We start from the raw sequence: 14,603 nt of genomic DNA, 5'->3' as shown, positions 1-14,603 counted from the left end.
TCCCAGAAACGACACAGAAAGTCATGAAGTCAAACATAACTTTTAAAAACACAAGTATAAGCTCATGAGGCCACGATGGTAAAAAAAAAAACTACATTTCCGCAAAATGACGTGACTTCCGGTTTCGGGCAGGTCATGGCGGTCATGTGATAGTTCGCGCTGATGGACGTAGGAAGTGTTACAAACAGCTGATCGGATCGGCAAAGCGTGTTTCTGGAATATTATGTTTTTGTTGCTACAAGCGCTTTTTATGCAGTTTTTGCAAAGCTATATGTGGAAGGAAACTGTGACCGAGGACAAGCTGATGGCATAAGATGTAAGTACAATTACTCCGGTTTCATATGCAAAAAAAATTATAGCGCTAGCTCACGTGGTTGCAGTGCTACCGGGATTTAAAAATAGTTACGCAAAATGGAGCGTGTCCGCTCCTACCGGTTCTAAAGGGTTAAAAACCACAACAACAAAAAAACTACCCCAGGCTAACAATAATAACAAATGAGAACCACCTCCAACACACAAATCAAAGACGGGTGCAAAATGTGTGTGGCCACAGGGTTAACCAATAAATAAAAATACCACCGACCCTCTCCCCAGACCTGCCTGCTAAAATCTTAGCCTACTTAGCTTCTGGAGTGCACCAGGCGCACAAAGCACCGACAAGCCTACCCCCGACAGGGAACTAATCCCCACCCGGGATTACTCCAAAAATAAAAAAGGCAAAATAAAAAAATGAGTGCCTGAAGGAGTAGGTTACACTCAGCTAGACACTCCCCTGTGCTAACTGGAGAGAGAACGTAGTAGATATGATACAACTAAACAAGTGACCGGCAAACAACACACCAAAACTTAGTCGCTGTTCCTTCCATTCATTTCCCAGACAAGCCCCCACATTGTTACATCCCCACAAAGAGGTCTAGGGATGTGAGTGTGGGGACCAGTAACAAATGGGTCCGGAAATAGAATAAAAAGGAAAACAGACAGAGTTGCTCTATAATAATATAGTTTTATTACAAATAATATAGTTTTATTACAAATAACCTTAACTTAAAGAGCCAGCAACGCCATTCTACCAATAATGCCAAAGAAACAAAGGAAACAATCACAGCAACAAAAGAAAAAACTACCTAACAAATAAGGGACGCACTTTCCACACTTCCTACTTTACTCCTCGCCGCGGGGAGACACTCTCAGGGCCCACAAGCCTGTCTACTCACTAGTCGAAGGAGGCTGTCTGTACAAAACCTAGCAGAAAAAAGTGTAGAGCCACAGAGGGGAAAAACCACCTCACTCACAGTTCATCCCCTGCTTATATAGCCTCAGAGGTGATTGCTGACTGGGCCCAAGTGGCAAACGAGGCTAATCAAAAGCAGCTGTGTCCTGGGGAGAGAGGAGAGTGAGAGAGACAGAGGGGGTAGGAGTGGCAAGAGAGGAGGAGGTGGAGAGAGCGGGCAAACACCCAACCCCCACACTCCCATAGCCTCACAGGATGTAACACAGAGTTACCCCTACTAAATGTTACAGCAAATTGCCTATTGGTTAAATAACTCTTAATCCACTGAACAGCAGACCTTTCAAAACCAAAACAATTTAATTTATCCAATAAGATTTCATGATCAACTGCATCAAACGCTGCGCTCAGATCTAGCAACACTGTTCCAACAATCGTTTTATCTTCAATATCGCTTCTCCAAAAAGTCGATTCTGTTCATCTGGACGTAGCGTTTTCAGTGGGAGAAACATTTTGTCACTCAGCCAAGTGACCTCTTCAGTCTCAGCTGACTGCAGGTTTCCCCAATCTTATAAACAGTACATTTGCATAATGACTGAAACCAGCCCACTGAAGGAACAATGGGCTAGGAGGTCATTTCCTTCATCATAATTAATTCCTTCAATATCACTTATTAAGTCATCAGTTATGTGAGCCAAAGGTGTAGTTGTAGAATGTTCTTTTTTTATATGCATGATAAGCAGAATTTCATTCATTAGTCCCAAAAGGTTGATTCTGTTCATCTGGACGTAGCATTTTCAGTGGGAGAAATGAAAGTGACTTCTTGCCACAGCGCGAGCCATCAGACATAGATTGGACCCAAAAGACAGATTCAACAGAGATGCTCAAGATACGTGACATGACTTTTACTCACAAGACTTGAACAGCGGCAGTGCTTGTGAACATAAACAGCGACTATATACAAGGTTAAGTGACACTATTATGGTATTAAATATGTAGGTCAACACTAGTGCAGGGGCAGGTACTATATACAGGGGCAAGAGCAAAATACTACTAAGAACAGTGACAAACCCTGAGCTGTGACGATCATAAAATGCTATAACTATGAAGACTATACACAGGAACATGAGCTAGAGCCAGAGCTATGACATGGGCAAAAATACTACAACTATGCCATATACAGAAACGATGCTATCTACAAGAACAGGAACTAGACACTGATAACCGAGATGCAAGATAAATACTGTGAGTAACTGGGGTGGACATGAGCAAGTCAGCGGGGTCCTAGAGTTAGATGAGATGTCAAAGGGAATATAGGGTCAGGAATGTGAGTGGGAGGACCAGTGATCAGTCACTGCAACAACAGGAGAGGTGAGTTAGAAAAGAGTAAGGAAAAGACTGAAGAGGTAGATCCATTTGAGGATATTTCATGGCTTACATTGTCTGCAGATGGAGGTCTGTGAGAGGGGGAGGCAAGGTCATAAAAGTCTTGGTGAGTATGTGAATGATCCACTCCAGAAAGGTTCCAGTGGTGAGACAGGGAGGCAGGCCGATGAGAGTGGGCTATTTTCATTTATTGTGCAAATGTACTGTTTATACGGTTGGGGAAACCTGCAGTCAGCTGAGACTGAAGTAGTCACTTGAATGAGTGGGACACTGACAGTGATTTATGTTAGTGCTGTTGTTTATCAATGGCAAAATACAACACATTTTTTGTATGGTTACATTTCATATATAACAATCTATCCCCAGGCTGACACTACTGACACAGACTACAGGCAAAGTAATGGAGGAATAAGCCAGGAATATATGGACTTTCTTAAGAGCCGAGAGGCCAGACAGAGACCTCAAAGTCTCACTAGTGTAATTACGGACACAATAGAGGGTAGGTGTTTTTTTACAATTGCATGAATTGCCATTCTTGTCTTGACTACATCTACAATGTCATTGTAGCTTCACACAAAAAATTTTCATCACTTTGCCATCAGAACTTGAAGAGTCAAGGCAGAAATGTCCTACTTGGTGGTACGATTTTGCCTACACTTTCCTCATCTGGGAGTGGTGCCCAGGGTGGCTGAAATTCAAGAAAATCATTCATCTAATTGTGATGGACCCATTTATGGACCTATTCATTACTATTTGCATTGCACTCAACACATTGTTTATGGCCATGGAGCATTATCCAATGAGTGATGGGTTCCAAAGCATGCTTAATATCGGTAATAAGGTAAGTCAAATTAAGAGCTGATTACTTTTAATCAAATATAAATCAAATATAAATTTTATCAGTGTTCATTATTTGTGTGTGTGTGTGTGTGTGTGTGTGTGTGTGTGTGTGTGTGTGTGTGCATAAAGATATTCACCGGCATCTTCACAGCTGAAATGGTCTTCAAGGTTATTGCACTGGACCCATTCTATTACTTTCAGAAGAAATGGAATATCTTTGATGCGATCATTGTTAGTTTAAGCTTGATAGAGCTTTGTTTGGAAAAAATGAAGAATATGACTATCTTGAGATCATTCCGATTGGTAAGTCTATAAATGCACATCTACGATAACAAGCAGTAGTAAGTGAAACCTTTGGAATTGTTAGCATCTATGTATAAATTTTTCATAAATCAGCACAACTGGGAGCACCTGGCCAGCCTCCCTGGATCCTGTGACAGTTTTTGATTGGTTTTCATCCACTCAGCAACATGTCAATTATGTAGTTGGCTTTGGTCATGTTACCTAATGCTACAGTTAGACTACGGAAAATAGTCGTTGGAGACATGAACAAAATTATTGCAACTGGGTGTAATGAATTTGTAATCTCATGGCGATCAAATTCAGAACGAGAATACTCTACTAATCCCAAAGAAAATTATGTGGTCACAACTGATCCAAGACACTAAGAGAAGTAACCAAACAAAATTAAATAATACAATGTATTACAAAGTTGCAAAATATAACAAAATATATTTTAATACAAATACCTCTAATTATAAATATCCCAGTATATTGCCTAAAATTAAATATATATAGTTGAGATTGAGGTTCCCTTCTAATCATATTGACTTTGTAATTTTTCTTTGTTGAGGATGTGATATTGAGGGTGTTCACCTATTGCAGTGTGTACTTGATTAAAATTATTTCTGCCTGTGGCTATGGCATTCTGTGGTGCATTTGGGCAAGCTAAATCTCTCAAGCTAGGCATACACTGTACGATTTTTTTCAGTCACGTTATTCAGCTCCTGCTCAAACTGTACGATTGACTCGCAGGGGTTAAAAGTTCGTAGGTCACGATGCAGGGTCTCACACTATACGGGCCAATGCTCTGATGCGACCTGAGTGCTCACACTGTGCGTCCCTAACATGAAGGTTATAACACAAAATCTGTCACTCGCTCTCTCTCTCTCCCTAACTGTCTTTCACTCATCCAACTAATTTTGTCAGGCCAAATCAAAACGGCTTAGATGAGCTTGCCAAAGTTCTACAAGTTGTGCTTTCATTGCTTGTGTCCAGATCACACGCTGCACTGCCGTGCTGCTCCGTCTTTTCACTTTCATTTCTGTGTTTGCGCGTGTGCAGTGTGAGAGGATGCGTTGACCACCTCAAGACAGCTGATAGGATTTCAAACAGGTTTGATTTTCTTACGACCAAACGATTGATGATCGGGATCTGGTCGTGGGGTGTTAATCGCTTCTCGTTACACCATGTATACTACATGATGCACGACACACGATGAAGCCGAAACTCAGGCCGATCACCAAAACAGTCGCACGACTGAAAAATTGGCTCAAAATGGGCCAAAAATCACACAGTGTATGCCCAGCATTACTGAATGTGCTCCTGTGAGTGGCAAGCAGGACATGGAGAGGGCGGGAGGCATTATCCAGTATTTCCTTTATCTTGGACAACATTTACCTCAGTGACACCACCTTTAGAGAGTCCACCCAGAAAGAGTGGCCTGATGGTGTTGAATGCACTGGTAAAGTTTAAAAAATAATATGACCCCAGGAATCCACACAGATACAAAGCTTCTCAAGAACACTAAACAGGTCACCTATTTCCAGCAAGCTTCTCTGTAACAGAATCTGCACACAGATTCTACAGAAATGATAGAAAAGCTTTTCTATATAAAGGCAAGTAGCACAATCACAAAGGTAGGAGCCAAGCTATGTTAATTGTTTATCACAACTCAATTTCGCTGTGGGATGAATACAGTCTCTCTGATTCTGCCACTGAGCCACTCCCTTAAGTAGTGACTCCATCGAGTTCATCAAAGACAGCTTACCAGCGGATGTCCAGAAGGCAGGAACCTGAGCTGAGTCCCTCCACTACACAAAAACCAAGACACCAATACACACACAAACAGGGATAGAGGAGAGGTAGAAAGCATAAGAGGGAGAGACAGATGAAAACGTAAGGACAGAGGGACCATGAAACTGCAATTGTTGGGGTAAAGGTTGTTTCCCAACTTTTTAAACATAGTTCCAAAGGACTCACCTGCTTCTTCTTGCCACTATACATCATGGCCTGTATGTTCTGGTGTTTTGTGAGTTAGGTAATGACTTTTTTTGTTTTTGTTTACAGCTTAGAGTATTCAAGTTGGCGAAATCCTGGCCCACTCTAAATAAATTGATCAAAATAATTGGTAATTCAGTGGGGGCTTTGGGCAACTTGACACTGGTCTTGGCCATTATCGTCTTCATCTTTGCTGTGGTGGGCATGCAGCTATTTGGAAAAAAATACAAGGACTGTGTGTGTAAAATTTCTGAGGACTGCACTCTTCCTCGTTGGCACATGAATGACTTCTTCCATTCATTCCTCATTGTTTTCCGGGTGCTTTGTGGAGAGTGGATAGAAACCATGTGGGACTGTATGACAGTGGTTAATGAACACATGTGCATCACTTTCTACATGATGATCCTGATTATAGGAAACCTTGTGGTAAAACTTTCAATGGTCAATTCATTAATTTAAACTCATTAAACTGATTAAAAATGTAATTCTTATTTAAGTAATTGTACATAGTGCAGTTTTACAGTAATATGTGTTTTGTTGTAATCAGTTTATAATAGTTTCAATATAAATTTTACCTGTCCATGTCATTACCTGGCAGGTCCTGAACCTCTTCTTGGCCCTGCTGCTGAGTTCATTCAGTACTGACAATCTAGCATGGGCAATGGATGACAAAGAAACAAACAATTTGCAAATTGCCATTACACGTATATACGAAAGCATTTCCTTCAGCACTAGCTGCAGCAGCGCCTGCCTTAGAGAGAAGAAACAAAAGAAGGATGAGGAAAAATCTCTGGATGAACTCCACAAACCTTTAGGGCCGAACAGTATCCTAAACCATGGCAATGGGGAGGTGATCGGCGTAGAAAAAACTGGGGACAAATACATGGTCAGCACCAAAAGCAATGATTCCCTAACATCTTTCATCAACAACCCTAGTGGGACTGTCACCATCTCTATGATTATGAAAGAACCCGATACTGAGGACTTCAACAGTGCTTCATCAGATGTAGCAGGATGTCCTGCGGTAAGGATGTTCTTGGTCTCAAAAATCTCTACAGATGCCTGATTTTTGTTTTAAACCAAGCCTTACAAAAGTTATTTATGACACGCAATGCAACCACATAGTGTAAGAGAACACTGTTGTTGGCGTAAGTTAGGTATTTCATTAGTAAAGGTGAAGGGATCAGCCTAAAATCTAGTCATGGCAATGACATGTATCATACACACTTGATTCAAAATCAACCAAAAAACATAAAATCCAATTAGGAAAAAAAAAATTTTTACTGTAAAAACCACTAACATGTTTATCAAACCACTTTCATAATTTGAAATGCAAATATAAATTGTAAATTTTAAACACTTATTCACAAATTGTGAAAATAGCAAAGTCATATACAAATAATTACCTAAAAATGCAGCCAGTGCCTCAGGTGTTTTTTGTACAACTATTTAAAATTACTACTAAAATGACAGAACAATCTGTCATTTTGTGAAACTAGTCTTACTCAATGGCTTTGTTATATCAGCTCATCCAAGATTTTCATCTACACTATTGATTTCATCCACAGATTATCATTGATGATGGACAGTTCAGCTGCTCAGATGCAAGCACAGTGGATGATGTACCAGCTGGAAAGAGAGGAAATTCTGCAGACTTTGAATTAGAAGATGATATAGATCCTAATGCTTGTTTCTCTGCTGGTGAAACTAACACCTGCTATAACTTTAGTTTTAATTTGAATCTGCATTTTCCATGTCTAAAACACCATTCTAACCATTTCTAACCATCCTAACCATTGTCTCTTTTCAGTCTGTGTGCAGGCGTTCCATTGCTGTCAAGTAAATGTAGATGTGGGCTGGGGTAAAATATGGTGGGCACTACGAAAAACCTGTTATCAGATAGTGGAGCACAACTGGTTTGAGAGCTTTATCATCTTCATGATCCTGCTTAGCAGTGGGGCCCTTGTAAGTATTTACATAAAAACATCTGGCATCTAATCAGGATCAGGCAGTTCTTAACTGTTCATTTTTAAAACGTTTTTCATTTAATATTACTAAATCAGTCTCTTTCGGTGATCTGTTCTCACGTCTGTTTTGGAGCAAATCCTAAGATATTGTCTGCAAAGTACTATTGATATTTTTAATGGAAATTTCATTATGTGCATGTTTGGCATTAATACACTTTCCATTTGTATTTACACTTACCTGTCTTTTTCCTCACATTTAGGCATTTGAAGATATCTACAATGAGCAGAGGAAGACTATTAAAACAGTTTTGGAGTTTGCAGACAAAATTTTCACTTGCATTTTTATTCTGGAGATGTTAGTGAAGTGGATGGCATATGGATTTGCTAAATATTTCTCAAATGCCTGGTGCTGGTTGGACTTCCTAATTGCTAATGTACATCGAAATGCTGCTTAGACAGAAACACACAGTTTAATATATCTTTGCCGCTTATAACGTATTTGTAATTGTATTTTTTCCAGATCTCACTTGCTGATCTAGTAGCCAACACATTAGATGCTAATAATTTCGGTCCCATGAAGTCTTTGAGAACCCTACGAGCTCTAAGGCCACTAAGAGCCCTGTCACGCTTTGAGGGCATAAGGGTAAGAGCTGTTGGAACCACCTATCCATTCAGAGTCACGTTGAACTATCTACCACTGCATTAACTAGCTAACCGCACTAACCCATTGATGCCGTGCAGCCCCACGTCATCAATGATGTCGACAATAAAATTCATCTACATGGAATTTTATTGTTGACTTGTCATATACCAATACCACATAAATGGACAAGACAGCAGGGTAATATTCACAGGTTGTCAGACGTGAGCAGGTGAGGTACTGGAGCCTACAACAAGAGGTTAGCTCACAGAAAGTGGAGACAGGAGTTATTAAAGTAATCGTTAACTATTCGACCAATCTAAGAAAAATTGGCAGATTTGTCAACTACCAAAATAAACTTTAGTTGCAACCCAACGCAATGGCACTTAAAAATGTTTTTTCTTCCTTTTTTATTTATTAATTTATTTTTAACCATTACCACAGTGTACAATATCATGCATCAGTTTAGATTTCTGTGATCTCTGTCTGCTGTACAGATATGTTATGTGATTTGTGTATTGATGTGCAGGTGGTTGTCAATTCCCTAATGGCAGCCATTCCCTCCATCTTCAATGTGCTGCTGGTATGCCTCATCTTCTGGCTGATCTTCAGTATCATTGGAGTCAACTTATTTGCGGGAAAGTTCTACTATTGTGTCAACACAACCACAAATAAAAATTTCCTGATATCAGAAGTGAAAAATATGACAGACTGTCGGCAAATGGAAAATGGAAGCGCTCGAGTGATGAATCTTAAGGTCAACTTTGATAATGTTGGCATGGGTTACCTTGCACTGTTGCAAGTAGTAAGTATTTTGTTGCAAATTTTGTAATAGAAGAACATGTTTTTCTACCGTTGTCACTTGCTGTATTTTTTTCTATAGGCTACATTTAAGGGTTGGATGGACATCATGTATGCCGCTGTTGATTCTCAAACCAAGGTAGTTATTTTTATATCTCACCATATAAATGCTTTAACCCCTGTAAAATGTCAATGTTTTATTAAAATCATATTACACTTTCTTTTGCTGAGGCAGTGACACATTTCTGATGAAAAATTTGTAACAATGTAAAATATATTTTTTGAAGTGAAGGGTTGGTCTAACATGAGCAAGAGTTAGCTTTATCTTAAAGATCTGGATGACCTCTACTGTAATTTCCTACTTCTAAATTCAGATAAAACAGGTTATTCTACGGCCCTAATAATCTTAGAAATATGGTGTCTAACCAAATGTTAACTCTGGATGGCATTACGGTGGCCTCCAATAACATTGTGAGGAATCTTGAAGTCATTTTTGGCCAGGTAATGCACATATTAAACAAATATATAGGACTGCTTTCTTTCATTTGCGCAATATCTCTAAAAATTAGAAACATCCAAAACCAGTTTATGCAGTCATTACCTCTAGGATGTACCACTGTAATTTATTATCATTAGGATGTTCTAAAAACTCCCTGAAAAGCCTTTAGTTGATTCAAAATGCTGCAGCTCAAGTTTTTGACAGATACTGACAGGGACTAGGAAGACAGAATATTTTATGCACTGTACACACAGTGCTAAGTAAACAAATACCACCAAGGCAGAGTTTTCTGTAAAATTAAATCACTTAAGGCACACATCCGCTTGGCCAGAACAGTAATCTAAAGGATGTCTCTTTTTTAATGTCTTGTTTTTTTGTTATCATTGTAGCCAGAAGAACAACCAGACTATGAGATCAACCTATATATGTACTGTTATTTTGTTGTTTTCATCATATTTGGAGCATTTTTCACACTCAATCTTTTCACTGGTGTTGTTATTGACAACTTCAATCAGCAAAGGAAAAAGATAAGTATCAAACCTCTTTGTAAAAAGAAGAATTGGTATTTTCTCTTTTTTGATTTAAGTGATTTAATGTGCCTATCATGTTTTCTTTACTTAGGAGGTCAAGACATCTTTATGACTGAAGAACAAAAGAAATACTACAATGCCATGAAGAAACTGGCATCAAAGAAACCACAAAAACCGATCCCTAGACCATCAGTATGCGAGTCAAACTTTGACTGGATTCAATATGAATTTAAAATTGTATTGTTTTTCTTCTAAAATATATTCTTGTTTATTTTACCCATGTCTATCTGTTTCAGAACAAGATTCTAGGATATATTTTTGATTTTACAACCAAGAAATCTTTTGACATTGTGATTATGGTTCTAATATCACTTAATATGATTGCTATGATGATGGAAACTGCTGAACAATCAGACTACAAGAAAAAGGTTCTCTACTATATAAATGTGGTATTCATTGTCGTCTTCACTGGAGAGTGCTTATTGAAGATGGTCTCGCTCCGGCACTACTTTTTCATGAATGGCTGGAATATATTTGATTTCATCGTTGTTATTCTGTCAATCATCGGTATGACTCACCTTCATTTACAGTTTCTCTCTGATAAGTTTTTAATATTGCAGTAATCTGTCATCCAGTGTTTAATCATTTCATTTCTTTCTTTAGGTTTGTTTCTTACTGAGATAATAGAAAAATACTTTCTTTCACCAACCTTGTTCAGAGTCATCCGACTGGCACGGATTGGCCGCATCCTCCGCCTTGTTAAAAAAGCCAAAAGAATCCGCACACTCTTGTTTGCCTTGATGATGTCACTTCCTGCCTTGTTCAACATTGGTCTCTTGCTCTTCTTGGTGATGTTCATCTATGCCATCATTGGCATGTCAAACTTTGCATATGTCAAGAAGGAAAGAGGTATTGATGATCTTTTCAATTTTGAGACTTTTGCAAACAGCATGATCTGTCTGTTCCAAATCACCACCTCAGCTGGATGGGATACCCTACTATATCCCATTCTCAACAAAAATGGAGATGACTGTGACCCTGAGATGGAGAATCCTGGTAGTACTTTTAAAGGAAACTGTGGAAATCCTACAGTGGGAATTACTTTCTTTGTGAGCTATATCATCATCTCTTTCCTTATTGTGGTGAATATGTACATTGCAGTCATCCTGGAAAACTTTGGTGTAGCTACTGAAGAGAGCGCTGACCCACTGAGTGAGGATGATTTTGAAATGTTTTATGAGGTCTGGGAAAGGTTTGATCCTCATGCAACACAGTTCATTGAGTATAAAATGCTTTCAGAATTTGCAGATAATCTGGAACCACCATTGCGCATAGCCAAGCCTAACAAGTTTGACCTGATCTCTATGGACTTACCCATTGTGAGTGGTGACCGCATTCACTGCCTAGACATCCTGTTTGCATTCACAAAGCGTGTTCTAGGTGAGGGTGGAGAAATGGACATTCTAAAGGAGCAAATGGAAGAGCGTTTCATGGCTTCGAATCTTTCAAAGGTGTCCTACGAACCCATCAGTACCACCATCCGGCGCAAACAGGAGGCTGTTTCAGTTGTTGTGATCCAGAGAGCATTTCGGAAGTATGTACGGGAAAGTCTAAGAAAAGACACAAGACTCCATGAGACATCAAGTAATAACAATCAAAAGGATGAAAAGCTCATTAACATGGAAAAGGATGACACAGACAAACTTTAAGAAAAACTTCCAGTGCCGATACAAGCAAACTGACACTTTCTGCGGCCTCTCAGCATTCATGTAGAAATAAAAATAGAAAATAGAAATAACAAATAGAAAAAAACAAATAGGAAAAAGACAAAAGTGAAAAAGAATTTGTGAACAAAGATGTCAAAGAACAAGATATATAAAAGGAAATCTGTGCTACACCAAAGACACTGTAGTGAATGCAAAATGTTTACAACCTTTCACAGTGATCATGATATCCACTGGAGTCTCTTTTTTAATATGGATATCTGCTATTTCAAACTGACTGTAATTTTTTTTATCTTAGAGAATAGACAAGTGTCATTTAGGCTATAGTATGACTCACTTGGAAGGATTAAGGAGCAAGGACCCCTTACGTCTGCTAAAGATGGGCATCATTACTTAAAGTGTTATGAAACGCATATAAGTTAATCCTTTAACTTGTATTGAAGCTAATTTTGCTACCTGGTGTCTTTAATTCACTAGCTGTGACCTGACTAACCTAAATGGATCCTGACTTAGGTCTGACAGCATTCCCAATAGATAATTGCAGATGGCAGAGCAACAGTTAAGGCTAAGGTTTGGGGAAGGCTTCAGAGAAGAATGGTGGCTTTCCAGCCAGGCATTTCCCAATGTAATAATGAGAGACGAATGATGATGGTGCACTACAAACAGCTTGTAGTGCAGGGCATATATAGTCGTATAGAGAGAACTAGAAGGGGAGTGTTTGTCCCCACTTCAAAATGCAGATAAATTATCTCCAATTCACTAGCTGGGACTGCATCCTCATTTAGATATGACAGCATTTCTAGTGGAAATCAATTGAGGCTGCTGCTTGGGGAAGGCCCCAGAAGAGACTGGCTGCAGCTCCTGGGCTAGGCAGATCCCCAAAGAAGGAATTTCCAGGAAGCAGTGATGAAAATGTGTGTTGCAAATGTCAAAGATGGTTGCAAATATATGATTGGTAGATTGACCTCATGACCTCAAACTGGTGATTTGTGATTTCACTGACTGAAGTGGATCTAATGGCAGAAATGCAGAAAGAATAACTGGAGAAGAGATCCGAAGTATTCCCGATGATGAGAGAACTTAAAGTTGAAAGTAATGGATCAAAGGCTAGTAAATCCTTAGGGGTGAGTCTATCTTGAAATAGAATATGAAATCGGGATTACCTGGCTGGGTAGTTTACTTCATTTTGCATTAGGCACTGATGACTACTGTGTAGATTTCGTAAAATAATCAAGGTGACAATAAGCAGTTTTGTAAACACTGGTTGAATTTGGAAGAACAATTACTGGAGAACCACCTTCCATGACAACCCCATGATAACATCTATGATAACCCAGAGAAGTAGGAGAAGGGGTAGAGCTAAATGTCGTCAAGTGGGAAAGCTGATAATCATATAAGAAAATGATGCCAATTGATATGGCTAGCAGATATTGGTGTCCTAAAAAAAAGGGGGGGGGGGGGGTAGCTATTTGTTTACAAGAGGAGCAAGAAAATGCTCAAACCACTCAAGGAGGAAATTAATGCCACTGGGTTTTCCCATGGCCAGAGAAACCTGGAACCAGACGATGTTGAGGGTCAGTGGGGTTGTGTGGGCATGCTGGGCAGGAATGACGGTGTCTGTAGAATGAGCAGGAGTCCAGGTAGCGGCACAGACATAGAACTTGTGAAGTCATTGAAATAATTGCAAACTGTGCAGTCTCCTAGTTGAATGACGAGTCTACCCTTACTATCTATGCCAGGTGGCAAATGAATGCTCGCAAGAGATTGTGTGGGTTTGAATTTTTGGAGGAGCGGCTGGAGCTAAGGAGCTAAGGTGTGACCAGATGTGCAGCTTATGAGCTGTGAGCTATTTTGGACTGGGATGATATAAGGTAAAGCAGGATGTGAAGGTGCTCCACATATCAAACAAAAATGAGAATAAACAGCTTGTAGTACAGGAGGGTCATATATAGCCAAAGAACCAGAAAGGGCGTATTTCAGGTGTGACTCTGCTCCTGAAATTCTAAATAATTTTCTCCAATTGTTGTTATACCACTGACTGTTATATTACTCAAGCAGGGAAAAAAGGTTGTATGTTATCACTAAATAAAAATCATGATTTGGTTAATTTTCTTTCTATATTTATTTTTCTTTTTTTTACTCTTTCAAAATGGTTCTATCTTCAGGTATAGGCTTTCCACCAAAAATCACTACTTTAAAAGAAAACTAATGGCACAGTATGATTATGCATGGCAGAGTGCGTGCCATGATTTGTCCCAGTCCATCAGGTGCAAAAATGTCATGAGGAGGCTGTTTTTTTTACACGTTACAGAAACTTTCCTTGTAGTAAAAAAACAAATCCAAGCCGAATTTGTTGATTATCTTTATCAGTGTCAGAGCAGAAACCCTAGAAAAATACTTTGCAAATTGTTAGATCATTTTTTAAATTGTTGACATTCCTGTGTTCCAGCTATCTAAAATTTAGACTATTGCTAAACATGTATACATTTTACCATTAAAGGTTCCATACAATATGAAGTAAATGTGTTTAACTGCAGTTTTTACAAAAGCATTCACTCCAGCTGGAAGAACCACATAAAATGTCAACATTCTGGCCAGTGTGAATGCCCTCACTGAAACTGTTTACATGCTTGTTTGTGTCATGTTGTGGTTCAGTAAGTTGGTACAATGTATGTTAGAAGATGATAAGCTTTACTACAATATTAGTT

The 14,603-nt window shown here is 39.1% G+C and overlaps 1 protein-coding gene across 1 annotated transcript in view; it reads left to right on the top strand.

Annotated features, from left to right (window-relative positions):
* Positions 1-14,002, top strand: part of LOC113008443 (sodium channel protein type 2 subunit alpha-like) — a 33,106-nt gene extending 19,104 nt beyond the window's left edge. Inside the window, exons 9-22 of the mRNA XM_080291105.1 lie at positions 2,981-3,113; positions 3,217-3,455; positions 3,584-3,757; positions 5,804-6,160; positions 6,333-6,758; positions 7,303-7,435; positions 7,545-7,699; positions 7,962-8,135; positions 8,222-8,344; positions 8,871-9,146; positions 9,225-9,281; positions 10,031-10,363; positions 10,468-10,738; positions 10,835-14,002. Of these exons, the coding sequence (XP_080147231.1) occupies positions 2,981-3,113; positions 3,217-3,455; positions 3,584-3,757; positions 5,804-6,160; positions 6,333-6,758; positions 7,303-7,435; positions 7,545-7,699; positions 7,962-8,135; positions 8,222-8,344; positions 8,871-9,146; positions 9,225-9,281; positions 10,031-10,363; positions 10,468-10,738; positions 10,835-11,880 (3,897 nt within the window). The 3' untranslated portion in view covers positions 11,881-14,002. The remainder of the gene's footprint in view (positions 1-2,980; positions 3,114-3,216; positions 3,456-3,583; positions 3,758-5,803; positions 6,161-6,332; positions 6,759-7,302; positions 7,436-7,544; positions 7,700-7,961; positions 8,136-8,221; positions 8,345-8,870; positions 9,147-9,224; positions 9,282-10,030; positions 10,364-10,467; positions 10,739-10,834) is intronic.
* Positions 14,003-14,603: the final 601 nt, after the last annotated feature.

Source organism: Astatotilapia calliptera, chromosome 16 (genome assembly GCF_964374335.1).
Source record: "Astatotilapia calliptera chromosome 16, fAstCal68.1, whole genome shotgun sequence".
Taxonomy (NCBI): domain Eukaryota; kingdom Metazoa; phylum Chordata; class Actinopteri; order Cichliformes; family Cichlidae; genus Astatotilapia; species Astatotilapia calliptera.
This window is presented reverse-complemented; position numbering and strand designations above follow the sequence as displayed.